Here is a 19,945-nt window from a genome sequence, read left to right as displayed (position 1 = left end):
CGATAGATGACTAATACTGGTCGTAATTAGTGATGTTTTCTAAAATATCACTCTCGTTGGTCTATTTAATCGCCCATTCAGGACAGATTCCAGTAGAGGACATTTGGTTGCCCGTAAAAACACTTTTCTTTGTATAGGTTGTGGGTCATCTCGACGGCCCATTTTAAATTTACGGCAGAAAAGTTAGGAGTGACCTCACAGGTCACGTGATAACAATACTTCTGGTCTGACATGCAGAACCTGTTAAGGACAATAAGTTTTAAGTTCTTGCCAAGTTTGGGGGTTATCCGTTTATTGTTCGTGGTACAGTAATTTTTTTCTTTATTTTTCCGATTTTACCGTCTGGGTCATGCCTTAACATGCTTGAGTCAACCCGTTTCAATATGGCGTCAGTGACGCGAGCAAGAGCTGTCATACCCCTCACGATAGACGTTTGCACTTTTTGGAATTTCAAGTCTTGCGACCTGATGGTGGAGCTGAGATTATCCCAAATCAGTTGGTTAACTCGAACTTTCGTTAAACCTTCACAGTTTTCCGGCTGCGGAGATTTGTTTATCTTGTCTTGCAGCCGTTCTTCTAACATGCCGTCTCGCACGAGATGCGTCACAATTTTAGCGAGCTCTTCATGAATGGGAGGTCCTGTCTCCTCCGACTTCAGGTCATTTTGAACAGTTTTAAGGAAGTCTCCAACTGATTCGTCGACTTCAGGTTGCCGTACATTGCCATGCTCTGTGGTATCAGACAAAAGGTCATTGAACGAGGCATCAAAATCCATCTGCTCGCTCGATAAGACGATTTTCCCGCCTTCTGGCTGGGTTTGTCTTGTGAGGGGTTTGAAAATTTATTGTCGTCTAAGTCACCCTCGGTGACCTCCTCACACACATACCTCTCAAGGGTTTGGGTTAGGGCCTGGTCAACGACTCGGCCATCCGGGAAAAACCTTGTTCCATAGATTTTTGCAAAGCACTGATCTGAGCGCTCGCCATGTCTTCATCGTTTTGACGGGAGTCAATTATGACCTTTTTCCCGTCTTTGTCATTGCCGCGTTTCGAAGACTTGGAAGGTCTCTCTCCTGGTACCGGGTGCATCTCTACCTGAATTTCTTTCGATGTTTTAGTGGGCGAATCAGGCCGCATTGTGCGTGGCAAAAACCAAGTTTTCGCAGGACATAAAAAACAATCCGTTCACCACGAAGGCAACAACGCACTGAGTTCACGCAGGCGCAATGCTATCTCATGTGATCCCTCTGCGTGTGACAAGGTGGAATCTGTTGTCATAGTGGAGCCAATATCAATACAATTTACCCTTTGGATTAAGATTTAAGTCTTCAAGTATCGCTCTCCTCGCCAGTGCTTTCCTTGTTTACATCTAGTCATCCGGAGAAATCCTTGACTATTGCTACGTCGTAACCTCGTTTGCATACACAAAAACAAAGATGGCGGATTTCAATTTAAAATTGCGGCTTAATTAGTATGCAGAACACGAATTTGACAATCTGGGGCCGGTTGCTCGAAGCCTGGTTAACGCTGGTTAGCGCTAAGCAGGCTTCGAGCAACCCGGACCTGAAAGCCAACCTCGCTCGTGCTGCATGCTTATTTAATAAGCCGTATTCACACACTGCATTTTTAAGCTAGTGAGTAAATGACGTCACTTCTCCTCGATCCAGATAACTGAAAGCTTATCAGTCGAAACTGCACCAAGTAATGGCGGACTGTTAAGTTAAAAAAGTGGAGTTGAAATAAATAGTCTTCCTCTTCAAATTACTACAAGAAATTCCGCCTATTGAACAATCGACGCAAATACTTTCGTAATGTGAAGAAAAACGAGAACTGATTTTTTCATCCTAGTAGCACTTTAAATAATTTGACTTTATCCAGCCAGCTGTTTTAGATTTCCCAGTATAAAGTATGTTCGATGAGGAAAAGGAACAGCATTGGCAAGAAAGCAAAAATAAAGGGCGGCCGGTGAGTCAAGTGGGTCTGCTCTTTGTCATCACTATGGTATCGAGGCAGGCATGGACACAAAACGCCTGCAAACTTGATAATTTGCATACAGACTGAATAGAGCACAAGCGAACTTGATAAAATGAAGGCAAAGTTAATTAATGGCACCCGGACTTAATGAGGGGCGTGCAAACTTTAAAACTGCATTCAAATCATTAATGACGAACACGGATACACGGACATAAAAAAAAAAAGACATACAAATTTTATTAGGCAAGATTTACAAACTTAATGGAATGCAAACAAACACAGCAAACTGCTCGAAAACGTAATAAAATGACTAATATTAATAAAAGTGAAGCAAATGTAATAAAATCGTTTCTCACTTAATATAAACTAGTTACAAACTTGTAAAAGTGTATTTCTTGCAGATTTAGGGCTGTAACCATTTAAAAAAGGTTTTTATTGTTCATATTGTTTAGTGAGAATGACTTTGTTATACTTGTTTCAATTTTATAGAGTACCAGCCATTTTAATTAAGTGAACGAGGAGCTTATTTTGTTTGACAGCATTCCGCTAAGTTTGTATGCTCTCCCTTTGCATGTTTTTTTAAGTTTGCACATGTTTCATTCTTACATGTACATACTATGTCCATGCCGGCGACGGAACTATGGACCAAACAAGGCGAAAATTAAATGGCGGACAATAGAATGCTCTTGAACCCACGAGGTGCGATTTTAAAAGACCGATAGAGAAGAGTCAATCGCATATTTGCTTTTTAAGTAAGTCCTTCGTATTTTTTCTAATCCAGGGCTGGAAATAACGGCCGGTCAACGGACAATGTCCGAACTGATTTGGGAGTTGACCGGTCATGTTGATGGGTCACATTTGATCGTTTCGAAAACGAAATAAATTAAAATTTCCATACTGTTCAGTTGTTCCAGTTCTAGCAAGTCACTGTGTATTGTCATTTGCAGAACTTTGATCTGAAATCCTGGGTGAAACGCAACAAGAACCGTTGTTGACAATGAGTGCTTTCAAGTGCTATAAGCTCTAAGCAACAACGTTTTTGGAAATATATAAAGCCAGTTTTGGTTTATGGGCCCCTGTTTTAATACTTATTTATTTTATATTATTTGACAGGCCAGAAACGGTACGTGACCGAGCTAAAATGAATTTGGCCGGTCATCGTGTCCGGAGACTCTCCGGAAAAATTATTTCGAGCCCTGTAATCTAACATCTCTACCTGTTGCGCCGCTGCCTGTGCTGTCATTTTACTTGCGATTCTTTGTCGTTAACGAGTTACGATTGTTTGTTTTACTTGACACTCCCCCATGTTTGTTAACGGCATTACATTTCCAAACAGGGACCGGTTGCTCGAAGCCCGGTTAGCGCTAACCGTTGGTTAAGAGGTATCAAAACCGATAGGTTTCCATGGCATTTAACGCTGGTTAGCGCTAACCATGCTTCGAGCAACCCGGGCCAGACTGATAAGCCAAAACGACTTGACAAGTATCAGGCGAATCGTCTTTGAGCAAATTCAAGCATATTTTCTACATGGGTACGTGCAAATTCCGAAATTACAGAATAAATAAAACGTTAATTGCGAAACACCGGGAAAATGCTTAACCGATGACTTCAAAGCAGTAAAATAAGCTGTTTGATGTGACAAAACACCAGCAAGTTCATAAGTCGCGTCGAAAAAAAAAAAGAAAAGGAGTTGTGCTTATCGTTATGTTTTTAACAGACATCTGGAGACCCTGCATTGTCGATGATCTCTGTGCCAATCTTTAGACAAGTGCGTGTTTCCGGCACTTCGCAACTCCAGCACGCTGTCAACCGAGCAACGTTGACCCTTTGAAGGCCGGTCCTATGTCTAAAGGTACTGTCTTTAGTCTTCTGTGTCTTGCATTGCAACCAATCACATAACCTGATGCTTGTTTGTTTGTTATTTATTTGTTTAAGCAAGTTGAAGTTTTGGCAGCTATGCAGCTTACCTCCTATACCCACCTCACCTCCGAGTCAGTTTTAAAAGTCTTCGTAGTTAAGGTAGTGTGTTCATCTTTTGAAGTAAAGCTTCAAGAAGAGTTCCCTTCTGAATGGTGAGTGAAAAGGTGTCCTAACAGAAATGAGTCAGACAGCCTTTACCTTAGTTCATCGATCATGTAACCTCAATTTTAAAGCACAAAGATTTGGTAAATTTTAGGTAAATATTCCTAGCTGAAAGTCTAGGGATTAAAACTTACCTTTTCGAAAATTTCGGCCAGAAATTAGGTGACCTCTAGGTGACCTTTTTAGGGTAAAAATCCGTTAAAAATGGGCAATTATACCATTTTTTATATGTTCGAAAATCCTAGGACAGGCAGGCAAGCAAGGAATTTTACAACAAATGTTCCGAAAATTCTAGATCTCAAATCGTCTTCCGAACAGATATTTTCCGAAAATTGACGTTGCGTGCCCCCGTTGTGTAGTGTACGTGCAAGCCGTAATCCTAACAGTGTTGGAATTCTTTACAGTAAGGTTCTTTCGAAACCCTTTTCGAAAAGGAAGGGTTACGTTTTTGCAAACGTTGGCCGTGTAGCACTTATATTTCAACAGACTTAACTGTTAGAGGTTAATGTGAAGTGCTAGTTTTCTACCCACTTTTAGTAAACCATGAGAGCGTTAACCCTACTAATGGAAATGGGCCCACACAAGGACAGAAAAAAACTCTAACCAGGGTGGGAATTGAATCCACGACCTTCAGGTTAGATCACCGTTGCCCTACCGACTGAGTTACCAGGTCAGACGGGAGCACGTTGTGGGAATTTAATTAAGCCCAAAGGGCAAGCCGGATTTTCAGACCAAGACGGCGTTAAACGCCGCGTCCTCTAAATTTTTGTGGTTAGCTTTTGCACTGGGAATAAATTCTTTTGTTGACAAGTGATTTTGAAGTAAAACACGTCACGCTTTTAGAGATTCCCTATTTTAGAGATTCCCCGTTCCCCGTTCGTTCATTCCCCGTTCCTTATTTTAGAGATAGCCACCGAAAAATGGCTATTTTTCGTATGGTGGGTGATTACCGTCATAATTCAATTTTTGATTTTCTGACGTGTTATTACATTTTACATTGAAATGAACTTGTCTGTTTGAATTTTATGTTGGTTTTATCAATTTTCTGACAGAATTCTGGAATTTTTCTCTAATCAGATTTCGGATAACCTAAACTTTCTGTTGATTTGAATTTTCGAGTTGTGTCAGATTTCGGGGAGCTTTTCGATTTTCCGACTAGTCAGTTTTGAATACTTTACATCTCCGATTCGTTTCTGGTGTATTTTTTGCCAGTAGTTCTAATTTTCGGACACATTCAATTTTCTGCTACAACTTTTCTCGAGTTGGTCTGGTGACTACGAGGCACGATACACCAGGTCGAGGTAATATACCGTGTTCATCCAAGATGGCGGATAGAGTGATGGCGTTTAGGTACTTGCGAGAGCTTTTACTTAATTTTTATTCGGGAAATTAGAGGAGGAGGCCTTGACCCAAATACAGTGGATGCCTTACACTTTAGGCTGGATTGGCTGCATGGTTTAATAGCTCGTCTTGTTCATTTGTATGGAATCGATGAACAAATTGTGAACCTAATTAGGGGTGCACGGGATATTGCCTTTTGCAAGTCAGGATATTTTTGGTGTTTCATCACCAGCTACTGCCTTTACTGGACAACGTGGACGTCCAAGATATTCAATTCCCAGAGATCAGCTGGATTTTCTGATCGGCAGATGCTTTTCTGTCGTCGATATTGCAACTTTGCTAGGTGTCAGTGTTCGGACTGTTGAAAGACGCTTGTTCGAATTTGGGTTGAGTGTGAGATTAACATACTCGTTCTGTAACTCGTTCTGTTTTTTCTGTTCAGCAATTTAATCCCTCCCTCCCCCCAGTTTTGCTTTCTGGTTCTTTTGTATTTTATTTTATTTCTTCCTTATGAGCTTATTGCAACCTATTTAATAGTTCTCCTTAATAAAATATGGGCGGAGAATTGCTGCCTGCAGCACCCCTTCAGCCCTGTGCTGAAGCCCCGTTAGGGAGGGGGCATATTGTTACTTTGCTGGACTGGGTTAACCTGGCCCCAGGACATTATGCCAGCCACTATGCCGCCTTGCAATACAGGCATGAGGCACCCCCTCGGCTAGTTGCCGAGGCCCCTCATCCGGTGGTCCATACCGGCCGTGGGTATTATCCGCGCCTTGCCAGTACATTCCCTGCCCCCTCACTTGCGCCTAAGTTGTATGTATTGTCCTGTACTGCACACCAAAGTGTATTTAACACCGGGTACAGGCGAATGACTGGATTTCTGAGGAGCAGAGGTTTGAGAATTCAACAGTGCAGAATAAGAGAAGCAATGCGGAGGGTCAATCCAGCTGGGGTCCTCCTACGGGCACTCGCGCTTAGGACAATACACACACGACGGTACCAAGTATATGGACCACTTGCGTTGTGGTATATAGATGGTAATCATAAGCTAATAAGGTATCATACCCTTATTAATTAATTAGTGATTCTAATGTCTATTGTTCTTCTTAATTGCCAGTACTTTATTAGGTTATTTCTATCAGGAGAATAAAAACCACCACTTATCCCTCTCTCAGTTCATTTATTCACTCCGGCATTGTCAACTTAAGCATATATCTTACATGATTTCCATTCTCTCTGCTAACTCAACTAGACCTTCTTGATAGTATGGGAGATGTTATTGATGTTATTAAATTCTTGATTGAAATTTGCTTTACAAAATATCTCACTTGGGAATTATGTGGTTATTTGTGAGGATTTAAGTTTCCTTTTTTGTTGATGTCTAAGCGTTGAAAGGTATGTGTATACGTCATAAGAAATCAATATGATAATTCATGGCTGAAAACAGTGCTTCCAGTGTTGAGATTGATGATAGACATTTTATAAAACTCTTTGAAATCCGATCAGTGCTTAAATTCAGTTAAAAAGCACAGGTTAGATTTCAAAAAGTTTTTTTTTAAGTGATTATTTATGTTGTATGACTTCTTCAGGTGGAGGTTTGTAATACATGGACAAAACAGTCCGAACACTGACACCTAGCAAAGTTGCAATATCGACGACAGAAAAGCATCTGCCGATCCGAAAATCCAGCTGATCTCTGGGAATTGAATATCTTGGACGTCCACGTTGTCCAGTAAAGACAGTGGCTGGTGATGAAACACCAAAAATATCCTGACTTGCAAAAGGCAATATCCCGTGCACCCCTAATTAGGTTCACAATTTGTTCATCGATTCCATACAAATGAACAAGACGAGCTATTAAACCATGCATCCAATCCAGCCTAAAGTGTAAGGCATCCACTGTATTTGGGTCAAGGCCTCCTCCTCTAATTTCCCGAATAAAAATTAAGTAAAAGCTCTCGCAAGTACCTAAACGCCATCACTCTATCCGCCATCTTGGATCAACACGATATGTTACCTCGATCTGGTGTCTCGTGCTCGTAGTCACCAGGCCAACTCGAGAAAAGTTGTAGCAGAAAATTGAATGTGTCCGAAAATTCAAACAGACATAAGTTCATTACAATGCAAAATGTAATAACACGCCAGAAAATCAATTATGACGGTAATCACCCATCATAGACATGTGTATTAATTGTAAGCCTTAAAGTGTCACATTTTCTGAATACTGGCTTCCCTGGTGTCCATGGGAACTCCGAAAGGGTTCCGTTTGGCGCTTCAACACAACAGACTAAAACTATTAATTCTAACAACATGTCATTTGATTCTAACCATAACACGTTACATTTTCAGAATAGTAGTTTCTTGGTGTCCATCGAAGCTCCGAAAGGATTCCGTTAGGCACTCCAACACAAAAGAACAAAAGAAGAAATCTGCCAACGATGTTGGCCTTCAGTTAATTCTTAGCCCAAAAGAGTCACAGTTTCAGAATACTGGTTTCCTGTTGTCCATGGAAACTCTGAAAGGAGTCCTTTCGCCGGCCGTTAGGTACTCCAACACAATGTGCATAAAATCTAAGCCTTGGCTGAAACGTTACATTTTCGGAAAACTATTGTCCTGGTGTCTATGGAAACTCCGAAAGGAGTCTATTAGGCACTGCAAGACAACAGGTGCTCCACGCGAAACCTATTAACAAAATCGGGTGGGACGTGAAGGGAGCTAGGCACAAATTGGGGATACCTTGAGCGAACACATGCCAGGCGGAGGTGAAAATGCACTTTCTGTGGCCCCACGGAAGTTGTTAGCCGCCATGTGATTCTGTGGCGAAATTGACGGATGTCAAGGTACATTACAATGAGATCGTCGGGGCAATTCAAAGGAGGATTTTGGATGACTCCCACACCCATAACATCCACAGCCACTTCAGGAGAAGGTATTTCCGTTTGTAGTAGGCAGTGCGTGTGGGATGCCAACAAGAGCACTTTGAAAAGCATTCTGGTGAGGAGGTAGGCCATCATGGTGTGTGATAATGTGGTTCGCGGTAGATTCAGCTTGTCTGACGAACGCACCGTTATGAGTGGGCAAATGATGCTCGGAGGAGCTATACTGAGGAACAGATTGCACTGCAATGTCGTACTGAGAACTCACCGCTTCAGAGTTGCTCGGGCTTTCTGGAGGTAATTCGTCTGATTTATGTTGCAATAAATCAATGTGCTGCCGTTTGAGGCTTGGCATTGTACCTTTTTCTCTTGCTAGGTTTCCTCCCTGCACTCTTTGGTCCTCGTGCTGCAGCCATGCTTGTTATATTTGGACCTCTTTTTGACCTCTTGTACCATGCAACGAACTCTGGCAAGGTACCGCTTAATTGTGCAACAGCTAACGTGTGTTCGCATATCTTGGTGGAGTGATTTACGCAACTGCGATTGCAACTTAAAGAGCCACCTTTGCCAGGAGTCACACTGTGAACTTTATTTGAAACACCAGCCACCATAAAGGAACCATCAGAAGCCCCAGGCTTTGGAACAACGCTACCAGGAGTAGACACAAGACTTGCTGCCTTTTCAAACAGCGCCTCGAGGATAGCTATGGGGATGGTAGTAATTCCACTCTCTCGCGCGGTGATTGTAATGGTGGAAGTAGACAGTGTTTCTGAGCGGTTACCAGTTTCCTCATGTATAAAATCCTCCTTGCCATCCATTCCGGTCATCAAAAATGTTGACAGCTTTTTCATTAATTCTCTGCTCGTGCGTCAATAGGCCCCAGGTCAGGTCATCAACCGTCAAGTACTCGAATTCTTTTTTACTTTATACGGACCCCTCCCAAATACCACTCGATCTTCATTGCAGTGCTGAGTCTGTACGATGTTTTTATTTCTTCCATGAAGTGATGCGGCTTCTTCATGCTTGATCATGAAATTCGCTGCTTCTGGATCGTTGTTTACGTATTCAACGGGAGGATCGCCCAGCCCAGCCTCGATACGAACGCCTTTGAGCATAGACTCCTTAATGATCTCAACCTAGTAAGAACAGAAGAAGTAGCAGTGTTAGTGTGTACATGCGTTATCGCATAATATTTTTACAAACGTGTGAGCTTCAGCGATCTACTGGCTGTCCTGAGTAGCTTTTTTACAACCACTGTTTCGGCCGGCTTTGCTGTTGCCTGATACCGGGTAACAAATACCGCGCCAAATGAGCCTTGACCGATTACTTCCTGGCTCTTAATTTCGTCCCAGCTAAATTTTGGGAGCCCATCAAGCGCGACCAGCTTTTTTCTTTTGCTGGCAAACGAACTTGAAATTGTCATTCACGTTGAGATGAAAAAGGGGGACAAAAGGGAGATGACAAGTCTTATCTTAACACGTTCTCGAAGCATTTCCCGCTATTTGGTACTACTTTTTTTTACATAACAAAGCGAACGCTAACCTTATATTCTCATTACTTGTCTTGTTAATTATGCCATTAAGCGTAACCCACCAGACACAATGAAAACATATTTAGCATTTGGGTGGTTTCCGGTTTACGCCTAAGCGTTGTCGATCTATATCAGAGCGGAGAAACCATACTTCGGGAAGCAGGGTGATAACATCAAAGATAAAGGAAATTTTTCATTGACTTTTTTCTTTTGCAAAACATGACGTTTCTTGCAACCAGAAACGGCTATTAGACAAGGCCACTAGGGCGGAGAGATCAATTGTGATACAAACAATGCCAATTTTAGCCTTTGCATTTTGAAAGTGATCCGGGCGTCCAGACGTTTGTCTCATTCAGTATTAACGACGGTCTGAACGTCTGGACGCCTGAAAAAACCTTATATTCCCCATTTTAGATAAAGTTGCATTTGGCTCTTTTGTTTGTAGACCGTCTTTAATTTTTAGCCAAGTTATCAGGTTATGAATGGCAAAGGAAGTGAAGTACGATACATGAAAAATGGAAAGCTTTATGGTTTAGAATAAAATCTTATCTTTGTGATGTTTTCATGTGTTTGTGATGACCGACACTTGGTGCTGGCGAAACAGTCACAACATGAGCAGAATACAAGCTAGCGGGAAAAGCAAAACGAACAAAATATAATATAACAAGAACTGCAAACGCACTCGTTCTGCTTCAGTTATCCTCACTGAAATGCTGGTTGTTAGAGATTCCGATCCGGATTTTAAAGATTCCCCCTTGTAGAGATTCCCCATTTTAGAGATTCACGCTTTTAGAGATTCCTCCTCTTAAAGATTCCCAAATCTAGAGATTCCCCATTTTAGAGATTCACCCTTTTAGAGATTCCCTATTTTGGAGATTCCCCGTTTTAGAGATTCCCGCTTTTAGACATTCCTCATTTTATTGACTCCTCGTTCCCCATTCCCCATTCCTTTTCCACCCTTCTCTAGTTTTTCGGTGGCTGTTTTTCGGGGGAGAGAATGCGTTCGCAGGCTAATGTAACAGTAACTTGTATCACTGTCAGTTAAGAGAAGAACTTTCGAACGAATGCTTTCGACAAATTAAAAGCGAATCAAAAGTTGTATGCTCGGTACAAGTTCTAAAAAAGATCATTTAAGATCTCTTTCCATCAATTTTCGATTATATATAAAAACGTGGCCAGCCAAAATTTACTTAACCTCGACGATTCAAAATAATTCGCTTTGAATGATAGTCACAGTCCCGGGGGGGGTACTCGACATATCCCTGGGTGGGGAGGTACGGCGCGGCCCCTCATACCCTGACCCTGTTTAGGACAAATATCGCTAATTTTCCTACCCATTTTAAGACAGAATTCCGATTTTTGATACCCTGTTTAAGACATTTAACCCAGTTTAAGACAAAAATTGATAAATCGTTACCCTGATTAAGACAAAAATGATAAATTCGATACCCTGTTCAAGACAAAAATCCCGAAAAACATACCCTGGCTGGCCGCACGTCCCCATTAAGGCCTTATAAGGGAGTACCCCCCCCGGGGTCACAGTTTAGTTCCTTGGACTCACAAATTTCACTTAAATTGTTTGAACTTCTTCGTCATACATACCGCACGTGACTCTGTTATCTTGTGTGTTAAAAATGCCAACACTCTGTTGAAAAAAACCTATCATCATTGAAGTTAGAGGAATGCAATGGAAAGTGTTAATTCAATTTCCGTTTTCTTTAGAAATGGCACGAAAAACACCCGATTGCAGGTTAAGCCCAAAGCTGTGAACATAACATCATATATGACGAGTCTCTCCCATTCTAGGAACTCTTTGTTCAGCTCTGAAATTATACTAACTTTATATATAAAGTGTCTTAAAAGAAAAGAAGTCATGACATCGATTAAATTATTGACGTTTTCGCGTCGTCATCGAGCAAGTGGATGCCTATTGTCGTTGTCGTTCTCAGGACATGTACTTACAGTTTCTAAAATATCTTAGGTCCATCGGAGTGGCTAAATAAATCAGTCAAAAAATCAGTAATCCAAGCCAGGGCGTGTCCTGGGATGTTGTATGACATCATCTTGTGAGGAAGCAAACTATACCTTGCTTTGCAATGCCAAACCTGTTTCAACCAGAACTACGAAGAAAATTTCCATGGAGTACTTTATTTTCCCAATTCAGACCGTTGTTCTTTGTCATTACAAAGCGACTACTTTAAGATTAACCCTTTTTATCATGTAGGTTGCTCAAGATGACAACTGTGCAACGTGTACTGGAATACTACAAGTGGTCTATGCAAGACGGTGGTAAGTTCTCGTCACTCACCAATAGCGGCACATTCCAAACGCCATAATAGATCGATCTTTCTATCCTGAGTTTCTGGTTGGGATCAAATTCTGCTATTGCAATACTAACGTTGGGACAAATCACTTTGTAACAAAATTACGTACCACGTCTTAGCTTGAAATGTTTGTTGGCACAAAATAAAATTTGCGGTATTTCATTTTTCGTTTTGTTACTAGTTCATTGGTTCTTCCAGTTCATTTCAGTGTTACGGTTATCTCATTCATTTAAAATGGCCAGTAAGTGGCATCAGTGTACAGTGATTCACTAAATTCTCAACCTCGGATACTGCGTTTCTAACTTTCTGATTGGTTCACAGCACTTAGCATATACTAAAATAGTGGATAGCGTTGAAGGCGCGCTCTGGTTGGCTACTCAAACTCCGGATATCCTTTTCTATTCACCTCCGAGCAACTTGCGCGGGATTTGCACCCGAAAATATTATAATCGTTGCAGGAATAAGTGATTTAAAATCATCTTTTTTTGTGCTATATTATAACACAGTTTTAGTTTTGTAATAATCGGATAAACAGAGCAACCGTGAAACGTATTCTACGGAACCAAAGTCACTTCGATTACACACACAAAAGCAGTCGCTCTCAAGGCACACACGTTCTAGCGCGCACAAAGCTGTGTCACGTGATCCTATGCCTACAGTTTATACTAAAACAACTATTCACCTCAATTATTATGTCAAATGGCGGTCCCGAATATTTAAAGTGCAAACTACAAACACTCGCTGTAATCTTCCAGCTCTCAATCTCTCTGTCGCTAAAATTGGTTGTGGCAGCATGCGATCCTCGATCAGTTATCATAAACCAAAACGAAGAAAGGAAGGAAGGAAGGAAGGAAGGAAGGTAGGTAGGTAGGTAGGTAGGTAGGTAGGTAGGTAGGTAGGTAGGTAAATTAAGATTCATGAAATGCACGAGGAAGCAAAATCCACGTTCCTGATTTACTGTAACAAAAACATTTACTCAGATATCTGGTAATGCCTTGGACGTTCATGCCATGAGCTTGGGCTGCCTGTTCAAATACACTAAATAAATAAAAGGTGGTACCCTCTGTTATTTTCAAATCAAAACCGCCATTTTCGGTGTTTGCCCTTTATTCATTGTCACCATAAACCTCCTCGTTGTTATTATCATTGTCACCAATCATGTCTTTCCATTGCTACATACCGCGTTTACTCCACAAAGAAGATTGTCCGTTTTATTTCAGATCCTAAGACGGCAGACTGGCCATTGATTGCCACACCATGGCCCACCTTCTCATTTATAGCCTTGTATCTCTTCATTGTCAAAGTCGGCCCAAAAATCATGGAAAAAAGAAGAGCCTACAGTCTCAGAGAGGTGTTGATTGTCTACAACTTTGCAATGGTAATTCTGTCGGCTTGGATGGTTTATGAGGTGGGCGCTGATTATCAGTCTTTGTTTGTTTATCTTGCCTCTTTTATGTGAGATACACTTTTCGTTCTTCTGGTATATATATTTTATGTATCTGTTACAGTTTATAGCGTCAGTCGTGGATATTCCCAACTTTGATTACTTTTGTGAACCGATGCACTACGTCCGCGGTGACAAAAGACTAAACAGGGTAAGTATAAATTTGTAATTATAAAATAATTAGAATAGTACGCGCACTCTCATTGGTCAATAGCTGTGATTAGACGAGAATATGGAACACAGCTGTGACATCACACGAATTTTGATTGGTTATGTATTGTCAGACGCGCGTTTTGATTGGTTTGTAGGAAATATGACCGTGTGTCAAGAAAATCTGTTTCAATGAAGAAGTGAAAAAACCAGCATTTTCCTTCATTTGTCTAATTATCTTTGAGGAATGTTTTATAAAAGCAATACAGGAAACGTCCTCTATTGCTTAAACAGTGTTGGATCTGGGCTGCTTTAGATAGCTAGTCGAGGTAATGCGACCACATCTAAATCAACATGTCTTACTCTTGTGTTCCTAGCTTGCCCGCATTTGTTACATTTACTGGTTGTCAAAGTTTGTGGAAGCCCTGGACACTGTGAGTTTTTCTCTCTGTTAGAATGCATACTTGTTTTATCTTTATAAACGCATGCAGCTTTTCAGTTTCCCTTGACGGTCATTTTTGCTTTTTTCGGCAGTTTTTTTTCATTCTTCGCAAGAAAAACAATCAAGTGTCTTTTTTACACGTGTACCATCACGCGTTCATGTGTTTCTTGTGGTGGATGATATCCAAATACATTCCAGGTGAGAGTAGAGGAAAGGAAAACGGGGAGGGGACGGCAAAAAAGATCTTTGTAGAATCAACATGTTAATGGTGGAAGATACAAGGAAATGATTATCAATTTTGGAAGATATCTTTCGGCAGGAGGAAGGAAAATGAGAGAACTAAGGTCGAAAGGACATGCCGTAAAGGAGCATGCGCAGTAAGAAAGAAAACTAAAGCGTCATTCGATTCAACATGTTTTCATGGGTGCAGGATTTGTCAAAATAATTATGTCCTTCATTAACTAGGGGTAATCGGAGCTTAGGAGAGTGCGTTCGATATGTTTGTAGGCGTACAGGTAGCAGTTTAGGGGGAAAGATGGATGGTTCGTGCGATAGATAAATATTCTCTGCATATTTGAACGTAAGGGTTGCGTACAGAGAAAAGGCTGTGAAGGCTAGTGATATCGTATGGTTCTTTCCATGTGCATGTAATTTGAGGAGACAGGCTAGAGTGCATTGGGCAAGTTACGGTAATAGAACATTTTGCCTGTTTACATGGAGAAAGGCTGACCCTCTTAGGAGGGTCACTCTTCTATAAGGGGCAGAAGATAGCCCCCCTTTACATGCAAAGTCTTGTCCCTTGGGCTATCACGATTGAATTTGGGGCCGAGTGAGACAACAAGCTCTTTTCAGTAAAATTGATATTCCTCGCTGTTCATATCCTTAAGTTCTTTTCCCGGTTCCTGAACAATTTTAGGGCAAATCCATCGCCATGCATCGGCGTATTTCTGCATACATTGTGGATCGATCGGCCTCGAAGTCCACGCTATTAAACTCGCACTTGGTTTTGAATTCTGTAATGGAATTCAGGAGTATCTCCACTGCTTCCGATGTCCATGACCACTTGGATTTTTGATTTTTCACGTGGCAAGTCCTCTTCCACATCTTTCCGAGTCGGGCGGCTTTCCCTAGTGCTCTCGTCGACACTTGGCTCTTCATCATCTAGGTCTTTTCGCGAAATGTCGACACTGTTGTCCTCCGACTGTTTCGAACTCTGTTCAAACGATTTGGCCAGCACAGAACGGCGAAAATGTTCCCCGGGCTTACACGCGCACTGAGCCTTTACAGACTTGTGCGGCAATCTGACAGTACCAATAGGCGCCTGTATTCGCAGGCTACTTTGTCTGTCAAGAATCAAGACATCTTAAATGATCTTTCATCGCATTTTACGCTCGCAAGATCTGTCTTGAAGATCGCATCATTTGAATTCGCAAACCCTTCAGTTTTTTCATATAACTCCGCTTTCATGATTTTAAAAATTGCTAGGCTAGTTTTGAATGCGAAATGCGAAGTAGTCGTGTTTACGCAGTCTTCACGTCAGTGATTGTTTTGTGATATTAGTTCACCTTGTCGCTTTTATATATTCATATGCTTACAAGTATAAATGAAGAAATACCTAAAATTGAGAAAACATACCTTTAAAAACATCCACAAGTTTTTCGAGTCCGTGACGACAAGCCAGTCTTTAACGAAAGGCCTCGTCTTTTCCGATAAACTCTTCCATGTTAATTCGAAAACACGTGTGTCAAATGCCCGGGGGTCGCCCCGGGGTAGGCTAATGCCCAGCCCCCGGGCCGCGATAAAATTGCGAATGCCCCACCCCCCCGGGACTGTCTTCTGCGTTAATACTTGACGAATCGGAACATTTTGTTAAAAATATTTGTGACGCGTCACACACGTATCTCGATTGCCCAAACTTGCCCAATTATGCATAAACATCAACTTGACCATTGGAAAAAAATTCGTAAAATATTCGCGGATAGATCCATTTCTCTAAAAATTTGAAAGGATAATTGCTAATGATACAGAAAGAGTTTTTAATAATAACTAAAAATTCCTGTGTTCAGCATGAGAATCAAACTGATATGTACGCTTTACGAAGATTTAGCAAACTTTTAAAACTTTTAAAAGATGAAATCTTTACCAAAACAGAATATCAGACCTCAGCAAAACGTTTGAAAGATAAACGCCGAGGACACACGAATCACCACGTGAGTTAGCACGTCGAAGTGAGAAAAGAAAACGTAAGCAAGCGCTCCAGAGCGCAGAGTGTCAACACAAATGCAATCTCAAAAAAGCCTCGCTTATTAATTGCACAGGAAACATACTAATGCACATAAAACCCAACACTGATTAGGGGTTGCGTTTTCGTACCTAGAACGCAATAAATAAATTATATCATCCTACTTACATCTATTTATTTTCTTTCTTATTTTCAGGAGGTTCTGTAAGTATAGTCTTAACTGAATTATTTTGACGTTTTTTCATTGCGCATGCCTTCCTACTCTTTTATTTTAACTACAGAGTTGATATTTCTTTGTGTTTCCTCCAGCTTACTTTGGAGCAGCCGTCAATTGCTTTGTGCATGTGGTGATGTATGCTTATTATGGTCTGTCAGCTATTGGTCCTCAAATGCAACCGTACTTAGGGTGGAAGGCTCACATCACCAAACTTCAACTGGTGAGAAATGTTGTCATTTTTCACAATGAACTCGAATTTGACAAAAAAATTCTTGAATGACAATCGCCCTGTCGTACCCCTTGGAAGTCACACTAAAGGACTTTGTTTTCGCGTTCCTTCCCCACGATTATTGCGTTACCGGGCGCAGGAAGTACCCTCATAAGCAGGGCCGGATCTAGAAATTCCAGAAAGAGCGCCGAAGAAATTTGGGCGAGAGAGCCCCCCCCCCCCCCCTCCCTCTCGTACATGCGCTCTACCAGAATAATTCACGTTAGTCAAGATGTATTTGAAATAAGAAAAGCTCTGAAACTTAACTAATCATTATCTAAAGTAAAACCCGCCTGATGCACACTGTACCCCTCGGTTGGTTACAGAAGCTCTTTAAATGCAGGAGGGGGGGGGGGGGGAAGGGGGTGGCCCCGTTGCCCTCCAACCCCCAATCCTAAATCCGCCCCCCATAAGCTCAAGGAAGTTGTTGATAAAAACAGTAATTTTCTCAAGTCTGGGAAAAGACATGCCAAGCATTCTCTAACGAATTGAGTAAAAAAGCTAAAAAGATTACATCAGCTTCTTTTTAGCTTCTGTTTTGTGAAGCTTCTATCTTTGCTTACAAAGTTTTATAACTAATTGCTTGACGTTATGACGAAAGTCCTCAGTAGTAACTGATTGTCTCCTTTCTTCTTGTACAGACTCAGTTTGTTTGTATTGCTGACTTACTGGAGTAATGTTCCTCTACGATGTAAATGTGTAGTTGGTTTTCATCAATACCTAGTTTTATTTACCCAATGGTCTTTTGTCGCCAGTTTATTGGTACTGTTCAGCAACTTTTACATCCAGTCATACCTGAAGACAAATAAGGCCAAAAAGGATATTAAGAAATTCCACTAGAAAATGCTTAGCTTGTGCTTACTGATGTCATGTGCTAGGGAGTTCCTAGCATCAATGAAGCGAAAGCTGTATCAATAATCATAGTACAGCTAGTAAAAGAATTTTCATAAATTAACACGTGTGTAAAATACCTGGGCCTGGTTGTTCGAAAGCCGATTAACTTAATCCAGATTAGCGTAAATTTTCGTTTCATGTTTTCAACTTTTTGGTAAAAGTTTCTGTTGCTTATTTTTGTTTTTCAAGATTGACTTCTTCTAATGTAAAGTTTTGCCGAATATCAGCGTTGAACAGCATTTAGGAGTAGCGAAATTAACTCCTCGGTTAATCTTTAATCTGGGATTAGCGCTAATCGGCTTTTGAACAACCGGGCCCTGTTGGTTTACTTGTGCGGGCTGAAGTGCTCGCTACGTTCATGAAACCAACAGGATTTTACACACACGTGCCGAGTAATCGGCATCTTTTTCGGGATAGGAATTCTCATATTTTCAACCTTGTCAGTTGATCACGTCAGTTTACTATACTTTTAATGAGGCAACAATGTAAACAAAAGAAATAAAGATAGCACATTTTTAATTACAAAAGTCTTCTTCTATGAACTGCCCTTACACTCATGTACACTGTTTATAAATGAAAACCTATTCTGTTATAAATGAAAACCTATTAGTCATTTGTCCTTGTTCTTGCGTACATCGGAGATCTGTTGCTTGCTGATGCCAAATTCAAGTGCTAAATTTGTTCCCTTATTAATATTCATGAAAAAAACGGGACCAGAGAAAAAGTCCGGATAATCGAAAAGTCCGGATAATCGAGGTCCGGATAATCGAGGTTCGACTGTATGTCAGTTGTGTTTTCTACAAAATTGTTGGTTACTTTGAATTTACCTGCTTGTAACGAACATTTGATCAGTATAAAGAATCATTGTATTGATAGTTAAATATAAGAATCATCTTGTAAAAATTTTACTGTTGTATTAATTTCAAACACATCGAAACAAGTAAGGGGCAGCCAACGATAATCGTCGATGAAACATGTGTTCGGGGGAGTCAAACTGCTCTAAGAATTTCGGTTCTACGTTCCCAAACAGCTTTACTAAAACATCACTTAAAAGATTTGCAACCAAGGAAAAGAAGTCCCTTACGTTTTCGGAAGGGGCATTCTTGCAATTTTTCGCACTTAAAAAGGTCACAAAGCAGTTTTTGGACAAGCAAATGGTTCGGTTGGAAGTTCTTAGAAGGTAACATCCAGCTAGCAATTTCTGAGATGAAGCGGGTATCATTCCCTATAGACAGTCTGTATACACTAAAAGGAACCTAGAAATGTCTCTCAAAGGTTTTGACCTAATTTGCTCGTTGGGTACCCTTGATATTTTCCTCAAATTTACAAGTGTTGTTGTATTTTCAAAAATAATTGTTACTACATATCGGGTACGTGAACCAAACAAAAGCAGTACCCAAACGAGCTACAGAGTCATTAAAAAATATGATTTTTACATTACTTTAAGGGACTTTACTTTTCGACGAACTTAGTGTACTTTTTCTGTTGTTGCACCTAAGAATAAAAATAGGTCCGCAATGCGCACTCGGGTGGGATTACAGTAAATGTAATACATTTTGTCGTGTTATAGTGATAAATGTCGAGTAAAGATTCCGTAGAATCCCAAGCTGCAGACGAGAAAACGGTTAGGGGAGAAACATGCTTGGACTACTAGTTTCGAGGAAATTAGCGGTGCTTACCATTTGTCAGAATAAACCGGTTGGGATAACCGGTGAATAATGGTAACAGTTTTTCCAAAATTAGCAAACCAGCCCAACGAGATGGCGCTTAACATTTGCAATTGTTTTCGGCTGATGAAAGACTGCAAACTGGAAAATTTAGCAAATGGTAACGAAATTTCCACTGTTCCGTTCGATGGAAAATGCCATTCTCCTTACCTTGTAAATTAATCGCACCGAGAAAACAAGTCGAAATTCGCCAAATTACAACGACCGAGTGTGTGGCCGCCACACACAAACATTCATTCTTATTCCCAGGGTCCTCTCTCTTCCCAATAGAGACCACGTGACAAACACTTCGCTATCGTATACTAACAAGAAGCTACAAGTAGCCTATACTCGGGCCTGCAAAAGTACAGCGGTGTATCGTTAATTTAGGACGAAAGAAGAAAAGAGAGAAGTCTGTCCTTCTTACATCGGCCTTACATTGCGATTCTCATGAT

At 40.9% G+C, this 19,945-nt stretch overlaps 1 protein-coding gene and 1 pseudogene across 1 annotated transcript; one reads left to right on the top strand and one right to left on the bottom strand.

Annotated features, from left to right (window-relative positions):
- Positions 1-46: 46 nt before the first annotated feature.
- LOC138014572 (uncharacterized) lies at positions 47-1,088 on the bottom strand (annotated as a pseudogene).
- A 2,821-nt stretch (positions 1,089-3,909) lies between these two features.
- Positions 3,910-18,311, top strand: LOC138060478 (very long chain fatty acid elongase 4-like). Its single transcript, XM_068906271.1, has 8 exons — positions 3,910-4,045; positions 12,028-12,092; positions 13,348-13,535; positions 13,636-13,722; positions 14,099-14,155; positions 14,256-14,367; positions 16,715-16,842; positions 17,532-18,311. Exons 1-8 carry the CDS (start codon positions 3,930-3,932, stop codon positions 17,565-17,567), a joined length of 789 nt encoding a protein of 262 aa, XP_068762372.1. The 5' UTR covers positions 3,910-3,929; the 3' UTR covers positions 17,568-18,311.
- Positions 18,312-19,945: the final 1,634 nt, after the last annotated feature.

The sequence above is a fragment of the Montipora capricornis genome, chromosome 8 (assembly GCF_036669925.1).
Source record: "Montipora capricornis isolate CH-2021 chromosome 8, ASM3666992v2, whole genome shotgun sequence".
NCBI lineage: Eukaryota > Metazoa > Cnidaria > Anthozoa > Scleractinia > Acroporidae > Montipora > Montipora capricornis.
Note: the sequence above shows the minus strand (reverse complement) of the source record. Positions and strands in the feature narration are given on the sequence as shown.

Coding starts and splice junctions, on each gene's coding strand:
- LOC138060478 (XM_068906271.1), top strand. CDS start 3,930: ATGCAGCTTACCTCCTATACCCACCTCACCTCCGAGTCAGTTTTAAAA. Junction 4,046..12,027: donor GAAGAGTTCCCTTCTGAATG/GTGAGTGAAAAG, acceptor TTTATCATGTAG/GTTGCTCAAGATGACAACTG. Junction 14,156..14,255: donor TTGTGGAAGCCCTGGACACT/GTGAGTTTTTCT, acceptor TTTTTTCGGCAG/TTTTTTTTCATTCTTCGCAA.